This window comes from Aythya fuligula, chromosome 2 (assembly GCF_009819795.1).
Source record: "Aythya fuligula isolate bAytFul2 chromosome 2, bAytFul2.pri, whole genome shotgun sequence".
Classification (NCBI taxonomy): Eukaryota; Metazoa; Chordata; class Aves; order Anseriformes; family Anatidae; genus Aythya; species Aythya fuligula.
The window spans coordinates 71,585,829-71,606,250 of NC_045560.1; the positions used below are offsets into that span (position 1 = coordinate 71,585,829).

Genomic DNA, 20,422 nt, shown 5'->3' on the forward strand with positions numbered 1-20,422 from the left:
TTAAGAGCTATGCAGCAGTTGGTATTTCCACATTGACCCTTTGCACTGAAGTTTAACGATTTCAACTGGGTCAGGAACACTACTGAGCTAGGTCCATTGACAAAGATGTCACATTTCAGGTCTTGCTTGTCTGTAGCAAAGATAAGAATTCGAACTAGCTTCATAACTGGGGGAAGGATGCTGAAATGATTCTGACTGGCTTGCTGTGATTTTTTACTTTCATCGACAACAGTCAAACTAACAATCCTGGAGCTATTTAAATGTGTTTGCTAGTCGGTGTCCCTGTAGTCTTGCATTTCAGATAAATTTTATTTTTGGGTGTTTCGCATGAACTAAATGCTACCCTGAGAAAACACAACAGCCTCTTTGTGAACCTTCCTTTCTAAAGGTATCTGAAGACAGGATTTGTCTACTTCTCTCACTAGTGGTGATTTAAAAACCTAGAGGAATGCAACCTCCTCAAAATGACAGTGTATAATTTCTTACACACTAATTAAAACTTCATGGAACAGGAACAGATTGTTAAAGGCACAGAAATCTCCAGTATTTAAGCCTAAATTATCTGAGTATGTGTAGAGCCTTCTCTGCTCAGGCTAAGTTTTTTGCTGAAGTGAGCCTTTGCTACTTGAATACATTATTTAGCGAGTCCATTGAAATGCACAGCAGGTCTCACAGCCATTTGTCCCCAAACAGTGGCTGCAGAACCATCCATGTGAGACAGACAATTAAGAGCATTTGGAAAAAGTGGGATTTAAGATTTGGAGCAGCTCTGGCAGGGCCCCAGGGCAGCACCAGAAGGTGCAACTCACAGCAGAGACCCCAGCTGGAACTTTTTATGGACCCTCCTTCTCCACCTGTGAGTAATCCATTGCCGTTTCATCTGAGGTCCTCCTAATTAAAACCTCCAACCCGTGCAGACTAAACCCTGATCTGGCCTCATTCTCCCCACATTGTGATCGGTCAGCAGGCCTCTCCTGAAGAGAATCAATCAGATCGATCAGGCTGCCTGATAGCTACAGACATACCATGAAGAAACACACTGTGAGGTACTAATTGCAAGGACAGCTGTCCTCCCTTACCAACCCTGTGTCAGGACAGCCAACACCAGTATCACCATTGTTCATTACAATGGTCAAGAGAACAATGCCACATGCCTGTGCCATACATACACTGCTCCATGTCTGCTGAGCCTGCACACAAACCAACTGCACGTGGTGAAATCCTGACCCTCCAGGTCAGCAGTGACTCTAGATAACTTACACAGACCAGGACTCCACCCATGCCATGTTGTGTTTTCATTTTTTTCACCATACTTTTAGTCGTTTACAGCAGACTTTTTGACTTTTTTTTTTTTTTTTTTTTTTTTTAATTTGACAGTTTATCGGCAGGCTGGCCATAAGTCCATTTCTGTATCTAAAAGCAGTAAATCTCATTTTAAGATGGTTATTATAATGGGATTTTTTTCTTGCCTGTGTGGCACAGATAATGGTGTTTAGTATCATGCTTTTATTCGTGAAAGATCCAAAGGTTTATTGGGGGTAGAAAATTAGGACAAAAATACTTGAGAACCTGTTACTAAGATTAATTTCATCTTACATGGCTGAAGCCTGACATAGGTGTAAAACCATTTCTTGTTACTATCACTGTAAGAACCTAATCCTGTCTACTTTTTTATGTCTACTGTAGCATTACTACAAGTAATCTCACACTTTAGTCTGTGAAACCCTCCAAATAGCTAGTTCTCACTAAAATGCTAACAGTATTACTTCAGCAGTGGTAGTGTGTTAAGCATCCTGAAATAGTACTGCAGATGACTTTTGTCACCACTGTTGCAATTCTCCTTGCTTTCCCAGGGTGACACAAAACGAAGCAAGCCTTTTGGAGGCTTACAGAGGCTTATGGAGGCTGCAGCTCCATAGAAAGGGAGAAGATACAGGGATATCATCTCTTCTTCCCTATTGCAAGTAGAAATAAAGAGGTAGAAACGGCTGGGAATAACCTCAATTCCAGTCACAAGACCTTAGTGGCTACACGTGGGTGGAAGGAGCTAACATTGCACTCACAGGAGGACAAAGACACCAGTTCATGAAGCACAAGGAGAGCGGCAGATGAACAGTAAATCCAAATCACACTGACCTGAGTTTCAGTCCCAGGACACCAACCTGCCACTTCCTCTTGATCTGGGCACACTCTCTTCCTTTAGGACTGCACACCTGAATGCCGTTTAGGACTTGAGTCTTCTGTTTTGGGGCATTGCTCTTAAGAGAATGCTAAAAATTCTCTGGTATTTAAGAAGTCAGTTTAGTGATTTGTAGGCTATCCTGTGTTCCTCAGCTGTGTGACTGCTACTGAAATATTGCATCCAAATCTGAAGTGCAATAAAGGAAGATGCTAAACTGGAAAGCATTTAGAGAAGAGTCGTGAGAATAAAGATCAGACTGAAGAAAAGCAGCAAGGGACTTCAATAAGAGCCTTGAGAAGCTCATCAGTGAGAAACCTGCAAGGCCTTGATGATAATCTGTAAGTAGCTAAACTAAGAGTTTACCTTCAACAACAGTTTCTAAAGTGTAGCAGATAAACACATAAAGAGCATGAAAATCAACAGAAGACATATTTAAACTAGAAGGCATGACTTTTCCCCACTCCCCTCAAATGTGTTAACTGGAATTGCTTACTCCTGATGGTGGGACCCTCTAAAACCACTAGACCCTTCAAGAAAATGCCGGACTTCCTTCTTCCAGCAGGTGCTATTTTCCCTACAGTTTGCCATGCAGCTGGTTCAACTAAATGATCTCAGCGGTCCCCTTTCAGCACTCTGTTTCTGGAAAAAATGCTAATTTATTTATTTAAAAAGCTCAGTGCTGGCTTCTATAACCTTTGATATGGGAATTCCCAAACACGGACTTTGTGTCAAGGATAGGAAGGAGACGCCCAGCACCTGACCCACAGTGCTCATTGTAATCCAAAACTGCACTTCCCAGACACAAGCTTCATCTTGGCATGGAGCAGGTTCATTTCTTATGCAAGTATTTGACAGTCCAGCAAGGGAAGTTTGGCTGACTTTCTAAGACACAGGCTGCAGCACTGTGGACTAGCTTAGATTAAGTCATTACAAACCCTTCACGCATTTGGCACCAAGTAACAAAAAAATCCTTCACATCATCAACTCCAACCTTTAAAAAAAGGAAAAATCTTACAACAATCAGGAATCACACCTCTGAAAACCATAAAGTTTAGAAGTAATAAACAAGTTTGAGTTATTTTTAATTAGATGTGGAGCGTATGTGCTTGTTGCATGTCCACGAAGGCCAGCAACTTTCTAGTTGAAAATCAAAAACTGGACTCAAGCAACATTAGGAAGTAGCACTTGATCGCACCCTTTTTCAGTAATGCAGTCACAAGTGGTTTTCTTTTTCTCTGATGCATTTCGCTCCTACACAAAGTTTGTTCTCTCACCAGACCAACAGAGAAGCCTACAGAATAAAGAGCCAACATAACACACAGATGTGCTGCTTTTGCAAGGAAGTCAACTTTCCAGTGCAATTCCTGCATCGAGGAAAAGATCCGAATTAAAAGAGTTATCTCCTAAGGAGTCCTCTCTCTTCTTCTTCACGTATCAAGCCTTTTGTCAGAAAGTCATAATGGGAAATTAGCCAGGTTTCAATCCCAGCCAATATCTGATATGTGTAAATTAGGAACGCTGCAAAATATTCTGCCATGCAACTTTGAGTTGCTGGGAAACCAGAGGTCGGGCTGCACTGAAAGGGCAGATTATTCCCATCCCGGCAAAGGCACAGGGCTCCATTCACTGCATGGCCCCCGGCTCTCACTGCTGGGTCATGGCACTGCTGCAGCCAGCGCTCCCGAGGCACAAGCGCTTCTCGGCCCCCCCGGACCCCTGTGCTCAGCCTGCGGGAGCTGCAGGCTTGCACAGCTCTCCATGCCGAAGTTACCCCTTCCACTGCCTCATAAAACTTGCTATCATCACTACCAAGGACCTCCTTCAGTCTAGGGGTGCCCAGGACATCCAGGGGCTGCTTTAAGTTTTAAAACCTGTAAGAGTGTATTTCAGATCCTTCAGATACTTACTTTCAGATATGGTGTTATAGCGTGCAGAAGGACTATCAAGCTTACAGAAGGAAGTCAGGAGGATCCCCATGATCAGCACAGACATCTATCTGGCTGACTAGAGTTGTGTGATGGCCTGGATAAATGACCCAGCTTAATCCCATATAATCAGTACATTAATTACTCCTGCTTCTTTTATCTCAGCACGTCTCAGATAGCATCAGTCTAACTTTGGCATTTTTTTTAGGATTTGGTCCTTCATTCTTGCTGCTCTTCTATCTCTACACATTCTTACATTATGCATTCAGGGCTTGCTCTGCAAATCTACACCCAGCTAGAACACCAGATACCAAGGCCAACTGAAATGCGCACACATCTGTGTGTGTGTTTGCAGGGGAAGAACAGAAAATGAAGGCAGTTGTTTGTTCTTCTGTATGTGCATATCACAGAAAAAGGCAATGAATTAGTTCTCCTAGGATTCCTTTGTTGAAAGACAACAGATCCCCCCTCTTTAATTAAGAGTTAGAAAGTCTCCTACATGAGTTCTTTGATGTTTGAGAGTACCACATCAAAATCAAATTTATTTTTTTTCTGTTAATTCTGAAATTTCCACCTTAAGCCAAACAAAAAACCTCTTTAGCGATTTCTTGATATACTATCTAAACAAAGGGTGGAGGACCTCTTTCCCCCTATATTCCCTGCCGTGCTGCTGCGGCGTCCAGGCTGAAGGAACAGATGAGTCAACATCAGCAGCAGAAGCTTGGCTAGAGCAGCAGCTAGCTACCCACGCTTCCTACCAGCACTGCTAACAATTTCACCTGGCAGACCAAAAACAAACAAAAAGGACACTGTGATTTCATTGCTATAGATAATATATTGGCAAACGCTAACGCTTGCAAACAAAGTCACTGTATACTTTTCTCTCACAAAAAAAGTTGCTCTCACAAAAAAAGATGCACCAACTTACATGTACTTGTTTATTCCAGTTCCCGTGTAGCTTGTGAAATAAGAGCTAACTACAGAGTCAACTGACTTTGCAGTATTTGCATGATTCAGAGTTACCCAAAATAGATGGCAAGAATTCTCCCTTAACATCAATATGCCATTTTAAAAAAACAATTAATACAGCTATTAACTGATCTAACTGCATGTGTGTATCTATATGAATATGTGGATATTTATATATAGTATAAGTATCTGTATAAATATATAGATACACATTCAAGTAGAGAACGAATTATAATAGATGATAAAATGACATCAGTGCCTAATTAATTTAACCTTCAACTGCCACCTCAGTGATTTAACTGGAATCTCACTGTTCATCTCCATGAAGCATGCAGAATTTACATTCAGGGACACTGATCAATGGCCCTTTGTTTCCCTAAGGCAAGTTCCATCTTTTCTTAGTTACACGAAGCACATGCTTAGTTGACTCAATTTTTTTTTTTTAATTAAAAAAAATAAAAAAAAAAAATAAAAAAAAAAAATCCTGTGGAAAAAAGCTCTGCCTTACTTATGGTTTTACAATCTGCTGTGTCACATTTAAATAAGAACATGGCTCTTACTGCCCCCCAGAAATGTATTTTCCTCTATCCCTCTTCACCATGATCAGAAAATCTGGAAAATACAATCATGAGACTCCATGACTGGTAAGATGCATTTTCACTGCTGGCATACTCAGCCTAGGTTTTCCTGGGACTGAAGAGCATTGTGGACTGCACTTCACTGGAGCAACAGGTGTGAAGCATCTTCCTTCTTTGCACAGCTGACTTGCAACTTCAGTCTGGGTACACAGTTGTAAGAGTGCTGCACATATGCCTCGCTTTCCTCTTTTTTTTTTTTTTTTTTTTTTTTTTTTCTCAAAGTTGTGTGACAAGAGGCATTGTGGCTCCGGGTACTCTATTATGTGCTGACCAGCACACCCAAAGCAGCATGAATAACTTAAGCAAACCATTCAGACATGCTCACTGAAGCCAATAAGATGTATATGCCCTTTAAGAACTTGGCTGATCTTGAGATGCTCTAGGTTGAGCATGCCAGTGGTCACAGGGAAACAGCAATTTTGGATGGCTGAACAGCAATTTCTTCTATGAGAAATTTATACACTGGCACTGAGTATACAACAAAACAGAACCCTTACATGTTTAAGTCAGAAAGAGACACTGAAGATAGAATCAGCTTTCCTAAACAGGATTTTGTTTGCTCTGTGAACGATTTGATTACATTAACAACTTCTGTGATGCTAACTTCAGTGCTGGCCCACTTTTAGCAAACGTCACCATTTCTGCCTTTGAAAGACTACTTAGTTAATGATAGCGTAGCTCTGAGGCTGGACACCATCTCTTTTTGGCTAAATATGCACAAGTTGTGTGGCTGGACAAACTGTAGGTAGACATACTGGTCCTTTTCATGCTGAATCTGGGGCAGCCATTCATTTGAGAAAGCCAGTGTCACAAAAGGTTTGGCATTTATCTGGCTTTCTGGAAGTGGATATATTCTCTCAATTCATCTACTTTATCTTTGCTTGATTATAAAAAGTTTGAGACCACCCAAATCCCCTAGTTACTACATACCTAATGTTTAAGATTTCCAGGTCCACAGAGAGTAAGTTTTGAAAATGCCATTATAGATCTCATCATGTCAGCTCTGAAAATATAGCACAGCATTAGTTCGGCAACAAACTTGCCTTTTCTACACCAAACATTGTGTAATGCTCACAGGTGTGTGAGACAATCCAAGGTGGCAGCCAAAACTAGAAACTTCTCAGTGGCCTGAATGATTTACACAGTGCAAACTGCTTCTTGGCTCATGTGCAGAAAAACAGGAACTCTGCAGACCGGATGCCTGAAGTGTACACTTACCCCGTGCTTGAGACCAAACAACAAAATTAATGCTGTCCACAGAGCCTGCAGAGTTCTGCTTTCTACCACCTCCACAGCAAAGCTCCAGGGAGCTGAGTCCTGCCGTCCAGCTCCTTATTGCTGGAGCAGGGAGCACACATCAGGAGCTTGGGGGAGACAGACCAACAACAGCAACCTCAAACTCTTCCTGTAGATCAGGCTAATTGCCATCACGCAGGTAGGACTCAGCTGTTGTCCTACAACATGGATTTTACAACTAAATTCTACTTCATACAACTAAAAATGCAATCTCATTTCTCTAACATTGACATAACAACAGTGTTAAGAATGGACATGCCTTGCTTCTTAGATGTATCAACTTCCTAAAAATACTAGAAAACAATTTCTGAGTGTTTTCAACAAAATTCAGATGCATTGATGACATTTCAGCCAATGTTTCATGTTTGAAGTATGTTACAAGGTGACTGCAGTTGTACTTAGCCCTTGTCAATTTATCACAGTGAGTTTTTCTCCCATGAAGTCTTTGCTTATTTGCAGTACACTCTGATTAAACTAACAAAAGCCACACACACATTCACAGGTACAGTTAAATATGAAAACAAAGTTTAAGAACTGACCCAAGTCTACTCTTCAACATTACCATTCACTCTTAACATGATTTTTATATTCTGAGGGTGCCTCTGACAAAGATTTGTGAATAGCTGGGACAGTACTACAATTTCCAGATAATTCCTATCAGCAATCTAGCTGTATTGAAAAATATCAATGTTATTATGCTTCTATTTATATTGCAAGGTACACAGCTCGTAAGTACTTTTTTTTTTTTTAAATAAGCAAATAACAAATGAGAAACAAAATGAACGCTCCCCTTTTTGAAGCTAAGCAGTTTCAGCAAAAGAAATACCAAATACCTTTAATTCATGTTCCACACAACAAAAATACCACCTACTTTTTGACCTACTGCCACTGTTACCACTTGGGGTTTAAAAGGACGTATCTTAACATCAGTGCGAGAAGAACAATCAGGAGTTATGAGAATTCCCTTTCCCAGTCCCATATGCACTTTATCAGATCATATCACCTCCATCTAGATTTGCAAGGCAAATCTAGGGTTGCTCGTCTTGAGACCAGAATAAAACTCCCATAGACTTCAATGACACAGGATCAAACCCATTCCCTTCACAACAGGTTCTCTCAAGCAATTTTAGACTAATTTTCTACCCTGTGGCTGAATTCTAATGTTCGCAGAGGCAAGCTCTTTAAGTGGGAAAGCAAGAGCAAAATGAAGATCCCAGAACAGAGCTGTTCTACTTGCTGGGCTGTGGGGTTTGTTTCATGGGGGGCAGAAGGGGGCAAATGACACAGAGCAAAGACAAAATACAATGCTGTCATAATATCCTTTATGTTACTAATGTATATACAGGCACATTCAGTTTCCTGTGTTTCTACAGTGAAAGAATTACTGTCTCAAATGCATCCCATCAAGTTTCACCAGAACTAAAAGAGCAGTTTAAACCTCTGGGTACTGCAGATATCTCACTGGACTCTCCCACCCCCGAATGCATTCATCCCCACTGACACTTTTCTGCAATGTAATCAAAGCCAAACTACAGCCGTGCCTTATGCCATAATAAAGTGCAGGGATACTACATTCCTAAACTTTACATAGCTGGTTCTCCTGAATCTATGCCATGGATTGCTAAACAACAGAAAAAATCTTTCTCCACAAAGCAGACCATTGCCACAGCTCAGATCTTCCCCCCTCTGCACACACAGCTCCAGCTCTGCTGACTTTTTTCCTGCTCTGCGAACAATCACTCCTTTAACTTTCAAACAGAGCATGATTTAGTAAAGCAGACCGCTTGGAAGGAAAGTTCTCCTGGCGTTCAAAAATATGATTAGACCCGTAATTTAGTCATTTGTTCATAAACCTGATTCTGCACACATTTAACCTCTTTAAAAGAAAATTCAAGACCAGAAACATTTCCAATACAGCTTGCTCTGACAAACACCAGTCATTTTCTTTTCTCTTTCTACAAGTCCACTGCAGCTCCAAGCATGCAAGATTAAAATTATTAGAAGAAGAAAAAAAAACACACACACAAAAAACAACTGCATGAATTAGACCCTTACCTTTTAAGGCTTTTTCACCCTTCAGCGTTCACCCATTGTGAAAAACTGAATCTTTAGCAGTTGCAGCTATGCACACACACAGACCAGGGCTTTCTTCAGCTCACTGGTATTTCAAGTCTTTCATGTGATATCTTTGGCTGTACTTGCTTAATTCATTCCTGCTGCACTCAAAGGAAGTCAAGCCTAGCGAGGGCTGGCTCTACAGCAATTGCTGTAGATATTCCTGACTAACAGGACAGCAGGGCTAATCTCACTTTATAAGCATCAAGAATGTAAATATATTTCACAGCCAACAAATTCCTAAATCTTAAGAGATAAAACGCAGAAAATGCCCTGAGACACAGTTCAGCAAGGGAGTTACGAATGCTGAAGTTTTTGCTAAAGAACAATACTCTCTGCCCCAGCTACGCTTTTGGAGTTTTAACGATGGCTATTTATCATGGACTCTGCATATTCCCATGTAGTAGTTACCATGAGAACACAGCAAACAGGATTTGAATTTAAATTGCCACCTAGAGATGCGGGAGGACTTTTTTGTTGTTGTTGTTGCAGTTAAAAAAGGAAAACTCCAAAAGCTTGATGAAGTACACGCTTTTTCCACACACGCATTTGCATGACAATGCTTGCAATTCAAATACTTGGTGCCAATGCACCAGAAGGAAGAAAAGCCAAGTTCTTTGCTTGGTATATATAGAAAGAAACTACTTCAGATTTGCGATCAGCAGTTGCAATTCTGCAAATGCCTGTCCATGCCACCTAACCACATACAAAGGAATTCAGAAAACACGCAAAGAAGCCAGCAGGTAGTGCAAAATGCAGAGTAAGACCAGTAAGACCCTCTGCTGCTGGCAGAACAACTGCTGCAGCAGTCCAAGTTCTTCTCACTTTTAACTACTACAAGTATCAGCTCAGAAAGAATAACTACACAGCAAGCATTGCACTTGAAAAACACTCCAACCCGAGGCTTTTCTTTTTCCCCCCACAGAATTGGTCTGGAGCTTGCTGCTTGGGCCACCTCCTCCCAAAGCAGTGTCTGCTCTCCACGCAGCCTCCCAGCCTGCTCCTGCAAGGACACCACCACATTTACCATCAGAGATCTGACAACGACCTGTGGACAGACTCCCACCAAATGCTCTTTCTGGAGAACGTGGCAACTGGGCACTTTCACAAAACACTCAAAAAAGTCTGTTTGCCTGCACTGCTTGGGATTTGATGCCATCTTTGCAACACAGCACCTGCTCCCTCCCCGGTAGCACCCATCCCACCTCTCGAGCTTTAAACACCTCCCTTTTTACAGTCCTTACACGTGGTCACTGGAAGAAACTCTTAATACACTTAAATAAAGGGATGCCTTGTCAGCCCTGCTTAGTTAGCAACAAACCTTGATGAAGAAGAAGGACATGCCTGTCTGGGCAACTGCCTGGAGAGAGGAACGACCTGCTTCAGCCCAGCAAGCAGCTGTGCTCTGAGACAGGGATAAAGGGGCACCCCGGGCAGCAATACTGGCACGCTGCGTGAAGACAGCACAGAAGCTGGGCAGTGCCTGTGCAGCACAAGACTCGCTGCAGGAACCGTCTTGTTCCATGGGTTCAGATCCACACGTAACGTTACTGCTGGCACTGTGCAAGCAAGGATTGCTTTCCTTACACCCACTCCCTTCATCACTTTTACCTGAGGAGTCTTCTAGTGCCTGACCTAATTAATTACTCAAGTGATGTGCCAGAAAATGATGCAGCTGGGACATAATCCACAAGTCTTGATTTGAAGCTATGTAATTCTGCAAAACCCAAGGCGACAAGATCCAGGTAGCTGAATTAAGCCGTGTCAGCTGGGCATGGTGCCACACCTTATGACTGTGCCTTCCTGATGAAGAATAAAGCCTTATGAGAGCTAGTTAAAGCAATAAGGACAAATAGTTCATAGTTGGCCCTGTGTACTTGTGGCAAGAGATGTGAGAGCAGGGAAACATGCTCTGCTTTGGGGAAATGGCTGGTCTCTCCAGGAGCATGAGCCCGAAGAGCAGTGCTCTGAGCCATACCCGGACTGCCTCAGCAAGTCTGATCCATACTCAGAGCCTGTGGCTCTGCTTCCTCCAGCAGCAATGACAGCAGTAATTGGCAGCCAGAGAGCCTTCTTAAGACAAATATTTATTGAGAACAACTGAGATTAAAGACAAATTTTTAAAATAGGCAGGAAGGATCTCTAATACACGAGCAATTACACACCTATAAATGAATACTGCCAGACCATAACTTTCTACAGACAGTACCACACACCCCCTGCAGTTGTAGGTGGGCCACATCATATATTACCTTTACTTTCAAAGTATTACAACAGGGAAGTTGTACGGGCAATGATCAGGCTTTCTGTTCCCTCCTTATGGACAGCCAAATTTACCTCATAATGTGCCAGCTCCCAGCACCAGCAACCATAGCAGCTTCACTGCAGAAGGGCTACCCCAAGGCTCTACAACTGAGTCAGTAAACCATAACGATGCCTCCATTTGGAACCTAATGTTTTTTAGGTTTTAATTGCTGGGCTCAGCCTCTTGAAGAAAAAAAAAAAAAAAAAAAACACAAAAAAAACACAAAAAAAAAAACACAAAAAAAACACACAACCAAACAACAAAAAACACAAAGACATCTACATGCCAGTCTGCAGACGGACTGAGGCTGGTGTATAAAGTATATGCTTGCAATACAACTGCAGTAGGATGTGCATAAAAATTTGAAGCCAGACCACTGTATTAAGGATTTTTTTTTAAATAAAGATTTCTAAAAATAAGTATTTTATCCTGATGGCTAACAATCCTGTGCTGAAGGTTTAGCCTTGAAGTTCAGAGCCTCCCATCCTGCATCATTCAGGTTTTATGTCAGGGCTGTTTCTTGATGCATTGGCATTACAGTTGCTCTGTTTTCATGCATATTTCTGCAAAAAAACTCTCTACAAGGTAAACTCAGTAATTCATGGAGTCAAGGTTCAATATGACGATACTGTAATTCCAGCCTGACCACCAGTTCACATACTGCCTTTGCTGAACTTGTACCTGCTCTACACCCTGTGTACAATCATCGTCGCAGATGGGACCAAGCTGTTCTTCCATTGCTCCTTTGTACCACGTTCCTGAGCTGTACTTCTAATTGGTGTTTAGGTTGCTATCATGCCATACTTATGTCTGTAATGATTCAGAGCTATATTAAGAGTACAATTTTCATTCAGACGCCAAGTGAAATAGGTTTGCATCTTATTTGGTATTAGGGGACATGCTGCTTGCTATTCCACAGTGTCTCATGGCTATTAATGACCCATGCCTCAAAGCACACTGCAGGTGCCAATAGCCTTACCTTGATCCCTTTAAGTGGCTCTGTCCCCAGAAGTGCTGTTAGCAATCTTACTGCCTTGATACTAATTTTCCCAGAATGAATATGCACATGATGACAGTACTCCTAAGTAGCAGTAACCCTCATGGAATCTATTAAAGACCTTTTTGTACCAGCCTTTCTTTGAATTGCAAAGCTATTAATGGTTTTCCTGTTTCTCCCTGTAACCCCTAGCTTTGCAGTAGAGGTTTACAATACAGGTTTAATTTTGTCTCATTTCTTTACCTCATCTAGTTAAATTTAAAGATTAGATATATATAAAATAACTGCAGAGAAAAAAAAATGCCCTTTCAGAGATCAAACGCTTCAGAGAAGAAGGCTTTCATCTTGCCAGTAGCTAGACTATCACTGCAACACAGGAATAAGACCAACAATAAATGAACAGAAAGCAAAGTCAACAGAGGCTCAGCACTTCTGTTCCTCAAAGAAAAAAAAACAAAAAACAAAACCACATCTGGTCTACATCAAGAATTTCATGCCAACTCTAGTGAAACCAGGATTTTGCCCATCAGGATCAAACTGGATTAAGCCCTGAGCCTGCTTACCTATATGCATGAGAAAACAGCAGTGGCTGAACCTGTCTCAAAAGCAGGAGCAAGCTGTGCTAACCAAAGTTTTAAAATAGATCAGCACAGATGAGGCCGTTTCAGAGAAGAACACCAACACTAGAGGTAGGGGCCACCCACAGGGATTATACCAACATTAAGACTCTGAAGAAAAGTTCTGAATGGAGGGGAACTCGAGAAGTCACTTGAGCCAACTGTCTGAGGCTGGCTCCTTCTGGCCAATGGGAGAATTTCTGTCCCTGGAAGAGATCGCATAGACAGTTCAGAACTTAGATTTACGCAAACTGTCTCCTGTTGTTAAGCACAAAGGCTTAACAACTTTTTATTAATAAAAGCAAACCTAGAAGAAACATGCAGCTAAGTTGCTGTAGAAGTAGATGTAGTTTGTTTTTAAAAGACTTCTAAAAAACAAACAAATAATATGCACAGAATGGATGGATGAAGAACAGAAAAGGCAAGGTTGCCAGTATGAATCATTATCAGATAGAAAAGGAGGCAGGAAAAGAAACATGAGGGAAAAAAAAAAAAAAAAAACAAAACAGAGAAACTTGTGTGAAATTTCAGAAGGATGAAATGATATGTAGCTCTGAATGCTGCATTGAAGTTGAAGGGAATGAAGGAGAAAGACCCTTCATTAGCAGAAAACACTCATTAAGCATTCCAAGTGGAAAAGTTTCCACGTTATGGCTAGTCAGAAGAGACTGGAAACTGTGAAGACAGATAGACTGATTGTTTAGGGGTCTCCCAAAGATTAATGGGTCCTCTGTTCTTCTGTCTGAGGCCTGCTTGCTGAAATGTCTTGTGACAAAAGGTCATGTACTCTATGTGCTCCCTTTAGGAAATTGCTCTAATGAGTGTAGATCCTGCTTTGATATGTAAATGTTTAGTATTTTATTGCATGTGCTGAATTGTTTTTGCTTGCCACTGTAACATATTTGAAAATTAAACTTTTGATCAATTAAAAATCAAATAATTACTGTAAATTATCATCTCTCTTATCCAACATGAATAAACTTTAATGACTAGAAGAGCGGAGGAAGTCCTGTCTGCTGCATGTTCTGCTTTTCAAAGCTTTGAATGTCTTCCATCTGCTCAACCTCATTCACCTACAGAATTCAAACATGCTTCTATGGTAAAATAGCTCTCAGGCACCACCTCCTCCTCTCCAGAATTTCAGAGGATGCTCGCTGATAGACATATTACCTATTCGTACCCAGTCACGAGAGTAACGAGTAGTTTGAGAGGCTTTGCTCTTGACAACACAACTTCTGCTCTTTCCTTTCAGAGCCCTTCTGGTCCAGCTCTCCTTTAATGCTGCATATTTCAATAAAGCAATTAAAATGTCTCTTTCTTTCAAATCATTTGTTAATTCTCAAGCACCATTTAAATTAAATACCTTTTGAAGGGTGGCATTTTAGCATTCCATGTCACTGCCACCACAGAGTAAAACCTACAGACAGAAAACATACTGAAAGCATCCTAATTTCTCCATTTTAGCATCTCATCTGAATGTTTCTGGCATTTATGTTTCTATCCAGCCCTGCACAGTGAGGCACATATGTGGTAATCCCTGATAGTTCATGTGTTGCTAACGTCCCTCTGAGCTGTGCCGGTTCACAGCTATGCAAACCAGCCCACCCTGTGTTCCTTTGTCTTGCTGAAAAAAAGGAACATGTCATATGGCAGATGAACTATGAAAGACAACTCTAACATGATGTACATCCACAGAATCCAGCCAAGCTACAGAAGAGCCAGATGTCATCTACAGGCCTGCCTCTGCAGAGGTGTCGCAGCAGGAGCAATACCAAAAACTACACAAGACTGGCACTAAAAATCACCATGTCTGTGAGATGGAAGGAACAGACAGCAGTGCCCAGCAGACAAAACTTAAAATATTGAATTCCAGAAATGCATTCTGAGAATACCTTCCTGAGTGCAAAATGTCATTCACAAGTATTATGTACTATTTTCCTCCTTGTTTCCCATCAGGTCTTCTACTGCGCTAGCTCCAACAAGTAAAATGCATGATCCTTTCCCTACTACAACATCAATCTAGTTCTTCAAATAGGATTTCTTTAATTTGATTCAACAGCTTCACCAGGTAACTTGCAATGAAATTAAAGCAAATGGAAAACAAGGACAAACACTTTTGTGTGAGTTTTCATTGAAATTTTTGTGCACACTTTGAAAGGGACTGTCTACAGGAATTTCCAAATCTCTTTTTCTGCACAGAAACCTACAATTAGACATGGTTTCCTGAGACTGAAGCTGTCTCAAGATTCTTTAAAGCTTCTGCTTTCATAGATGCTAATTCTGTGAGAACTTTAATTTTAGTAAAATGTATGTGCAGATACAGTAGCATATGCCAAATTCATCAGGGATGGAGCATTCCAGTGGAAAAAGACTGTGAGAACAACAAGGACTATGGGAGTGGGAACTCAGTGGTTTTCTTGCAATGGAAACACAACAAGCACCCAGTCCTTGCATCAACCATGGCAAATCCTTGTGACTTTGGCACTATAGAGATGAGCTTTACTTGGATGCAAATGGACAAACAAGAAAAAACACTAGAGTTATGGAAATTCTTCTTATATTCTAGTGGCAGCAGGTGGGCTTTATGAGGGCTGTGGGGCTTCCAGAAATAAATGGGAGCAGGGAAAACAGGCTTTTCAAAACTGCACTCCCTCAGTGATCAGGAACGTTGCTACACACACGTGCTCATCGAACCCAGCTGCCAGCAAAGACTCTGTCATCCATGGGGTTTTGGCTGCCTTGTGGCTGCAAATCAAAGCATACTCAGAGCATGAAAGACTTCAGAACACAGAAAACAGGTCCCATTTGCTTACTGACTAGTTCCTCTTGCTAAGGTGCCCACAATCTGCATGTTATTTCACATACTACAAGCAACAGTGCGAAAGCATAGTTAAAAACAGTTAGCAGCTGAAAGCATATAAGGTCAGAGACGTACCGTACAGACAATCCAAAAAAGCTGGGAAATCTGGAAATCTGCCTGGTTTGATGTTTCATTGTCCTGATTAACTACATAACTCATATAAATGTAGTATCTAAAACCAGATTTATAGCAAAGTCAGCTATATGCATTGTGAAAACCATAAACCATTTTTACTAGTACCTCTACTTGTCACATTTTTACATATACAGACCATACCAAACAATGGTCTATAAAGCCAGAAAATGACACACAAAATCCCACAATATCAGGACCAGCTAACAATATTAACTTCAGCAATTACTATACTGTTACCTTCGTCTTCTACAGAGCCCTCAAACATATCTAATTAAGTCTTGATATCTTCTTTCATTATCTGCAACTCAAAGACGAATTGATACAGTAAGCCTTAGTTTCCAAGTCTATTTTAAAAACCTATTTTGTAACAGAACTTAACAGCCAGCATGATTATGCCTAGTATTGCACATAAATTGGAAGAAAAGTATTTGTTACATGCACCACCATTCACTTCCTCTACTGATTTAAAACTAGCTTTGTCGTTTTGACATCTTTTTCCTAAAAAGGCTCTCACAGGTTATAAAATTGGCAACTCTTCCCTTTATAACCATCCTTAGAGCCCACACAGAAAGTTTTGAACACTGGCTATTAAAAAGGTGCCAAGAGACCAAGTCTGCCTGAAAAAAAAAAACAACAAACAAAAAAACAATCAAAAACCTTTCCCAGTACCTTTACTTTGCAGATTCTTTTACAAAGCTGGTGAAGAACGCTACTGTCTACATCACACATCTGTAAATAACCAACCAAGCAGTGAAAGATTAAGCCTGGGATACACAGAAAAGAAAGAAGCAATTCTAAATCTTACCTTCTGCACATTGGGTTTGATGCACCGAACGAAAAAAGGATTTGAAGAACTCAGTGTTGCCATTAAAGAATGAAGTGATTCCTAAAATACAGGTAGAAAGAAGACAGCACTTCACAAGTGGACTTTTTGTACAAGCAAAATACCCCAGAAAAACTCTTACAGCTTAGTACTGCAGACAGTATCTACTGCAACACCTAGCGGTTCACACCAGAAAATACAACATTATGTAAACATAACACTGTGAGCATACAGAATAAACATATGCATGCTTGTTTCTTCTACTAGCCCCTCTGATCAAAACTTTCATTGTTCTTCTACAGTGAGCAAGATGTACAGGTTGATAATGAGGGAAACCGTTCATATGGAAACAACAAATTGGAAAACTGCTGTTTCAAGTATCTTTGAATGAGCGTTTTAAGACTTAGGATCCACATTTTGCAAACTGTTATACTCAATCGAGCCACAAGGCAAGGTGGAGGTCTAAGGTGAAACTAAAATAACTGCAAAAACTAGATTTCCTCTTTTTATTTCAACCACCCAATATCCATTCATTTTCCAATTTCCCTGCAATCAGCAGTATTTTGTTCAGAGTTCCCCTCTCCTACATGGTTTCTCCCTTTCTTGCTATAAAAGAACACTGTAGTAGTAAATATAAATCAACATGAAGGCAGAAAAAATGTAAAACATATCTGAAAAAAAAAAAAAAAAAAAAGTACTTTAGAATATAGTACCTACTGTTTTGTCAGGAATAGATTTTCAAACAAATCCCCCTATCTGACAAAAATTGAGTAAACTATATAGTGGTAAAGAAGATATATCTTACTGAAAGACAACACTTAAGCGGACAGCTGCACAGTTATTTCATTTGATAGCTAACTGCTATCAGTTATTTATTGTATTTAACAATAAAAAGATATGCTATAAGTTTCAGTAAAAAAAAAAAATACAGAAAAAATTTAAAAATGTGGTTTTGTTTTTTTTTCTCCCTCTGAGATTTGGAACTCTGTATGACCCAATTCACATTATACTATCAGTTATCTAAACCTCAAACTGGAGATAAAAATCACAAAAAACCCTCAGTCTTTTTATGATTATTATTTTAATTATACATCCACCCCTTTCCCTCCTGAGCCATTATTCCAACTTGCCCCATTCTGTATCATTAAGCATGATATTCCGTTTTAAACTGAAACCTTATATTTACTTGCAGAGATACAAACGACTGAGCAGGAGCATAGCCCACACTCTGAACAGCACTGAAAACTAGCAATGGTAACATTTCACTCCTCAAAGGTGGCACTGTGTGCCAGGCAGCAAAGGGAATACAGAGCAAGCTGCCAAGTAGAGAGAAAATTCACTTTTTAAAGGAGCAACACTGTGTGCCCTACCATATGTTTCTGAGTGAAACTGCCAAGGGCAGTCTGTTGCAACAAATTCTTGCTTTAATCTGCAAACGAAGGGTTTTCTTGGTGATTAAACAGGAAGCGATAAAGGCAACAGGCAGAGTTGTGGATGTGCACAAGAGTTGCTACTGAGCAAAGGGAGCAAATGGTGAAGTGACTGGGAACATAAATGATAGTTCTAGTTCTGTGGGTTATTTGCTTTTGCTGGCCTCTGGACTAGGAGTCAGAGGCAGCAAATACTAAACAGTGAGAAGATACAAAGACAAATATTTTTGTGTAAAGACAAATATTTACACTTTAGAAGTAATGACTTCATTTGCATAAACCTGCGTGAACATTACCTATCTATGGACCTCTAAGCCAATTCTCAGACTTCCAGCAACACCAACTACAACACCAGCACAGACTGGAAAGTTGGTCAGTTTAAACAATGATGATTTGATCTGTTTTCACACTCATCTTTGGTACAGGCATCCAGATTTTATAAAGCTCTGCACACCTTTAAGTCAATGTCAGATGATGAGCCAAAATGAAGTTATCCTTGCTTTAAGCAATAAACTGACGCAGATAATATCCAACCTCAGCTATTTGACATGCACTCCCTGGCCCACAACAGTCAGCACTCTGAATCAAATGAAAAAAAGAGTTAACTAGCCTATCCTAAGAACTTTGGACAGCTTTATAACATGGAAAAATACCCTAGCAAGTTCACTGGGGATAGCATGACTTGAAAGTCAACCTCTTGTAAAGCACTCTGACTAGTCAGTTAGTGCAGCTTTAGCTAAGAGGCAACCGTGTTCTGATTTCATATTTTATCATGTTTTATGCTGTCTGTGGGCCCTGATGAAGAAGAGAAGGAACTCTACATTATGTTCTACCTTGCAAAGTGGATGAAAAAATATACTTAGTTTCTGTATGTTAACATCTTAAGACCTACTTTACACAGATACAACTATGTGGAAACAGTACCTTGCCTTATCCCCAGAGCTAGCAAATAATTTCACCCCATCACAAGTGGGTATTGTGTGAGGCAAGCAACGATAGCACAGAGCAGGCTGTCCACAGAATATAACATTTGTGTTTTTCAAATAAAATGCACTGTGTGCACCCCAGCATACATTCCTTCCTGTTTTGTCCAACAGTCAGCAATAGTCTGTTAGGATAAAATCTGCCCTCAAGGGGGTTAAGCCTGCTCCCTTTAAAAAAAAAAAAAAAAAGTAAATGAAGAGTGCAAATGTATATTAATTTAAGCAAAATGAAAGACAACTAATCCAGACTTGTACTCCTGCAATTTAGAAAGGGTTTTGTGCCAAACTTTCTCTTTTAAATAATTTGCAGATAGACTTTATGCTAGATTTCAATTTGGTGCCATTTTTGATGGCAGGGTTATAAAGCCTCATAAAATGCTGTTTAATGTAAATGCTTTCCAAGCTAAGTTACAAAGCAATGCAACATCTTAGTGAGATATTTACTCGGTACTTATTTTTCATAGCATACAGGGACTGCTGTAAGGCTTTGTGCATTTGTGTGGTTGGCTTTGAATTAGAAAGAAGAAACAAAACCAGAGACCAACTTCATGGCAGAGCTTTAAAATAAGGACAAGTAAGCAAATGGAAAGCAACAGGAGTTTTGTGTGGATGGTGTGATGTGAACTTTGGCTTCTGCTTGAAACTAACTAGTATGCCCACTCAGTTGATTAGTAAGTGCAGTTTCATAGACGAGACAGTATTATTTTGATGCTTAATTTTCACCTGTTTTGATCCATGATTTTCTTTAGTGAACAGGGCTTATCTGTCACTGATTAGCTACAGAGCAGAGACAACAAAATAACTAACCTTGAACTGTAGACTGACAGTGGGTTTTCGGTGCTTGCTTCCACATTTAAGAGTGTCTTGATTGTTGCGACTTGAAACATGTTCAAATAGATCATAGATGAAATCAAGACTGAAACAGAAAGGAGAAATAAAATCTTTAAAGTATACAGAGCACACAGTGTACCACCACAGAATGCAGAGTAAACTCTGTCCCTCAGAAATCCTCCATGCAAAAAACACTTAAGAATTTTCTCCATAACTTTAACTACAGACTTTGACTTTGCAGAATTTACTCAGGGGAGCAAAACCAAAAACAACCAAAATGTAACAAAGAGGTTTTTTCCTCTCCCTTGCTAACACG

At 40.3% G+C, this 20,422-nt stretch overlaps 1 protein-coding gene across 1 annotated transcript in view; it reads right to left on the reverse strand.

The window, feature by feature from the left end:
• MYO10 (myosin X) overlaps window positions 1–20,422 on the reverse strand; it is a 164,431-nt gene that overhangs the window by 39,024 nt on the left and 104,985 nt on the right. Inside the window, exons 18-19 of the mRNA XM_032182555.1 lie at window positions 20,083–20,191; window positions 16,845–16,925 (exon numbers count right to left, since the gene is read on the reverse strand). Coding sequence (XP_032038446.1) covers window positions 16,845–16,925; window positions 20,083–20,191 — 190 coding nt within the window. The remainder of the gene's footprint in view (window positions 1–16,844; window positions 16,926–20,082; window positions 20,192–20,422) is intronic.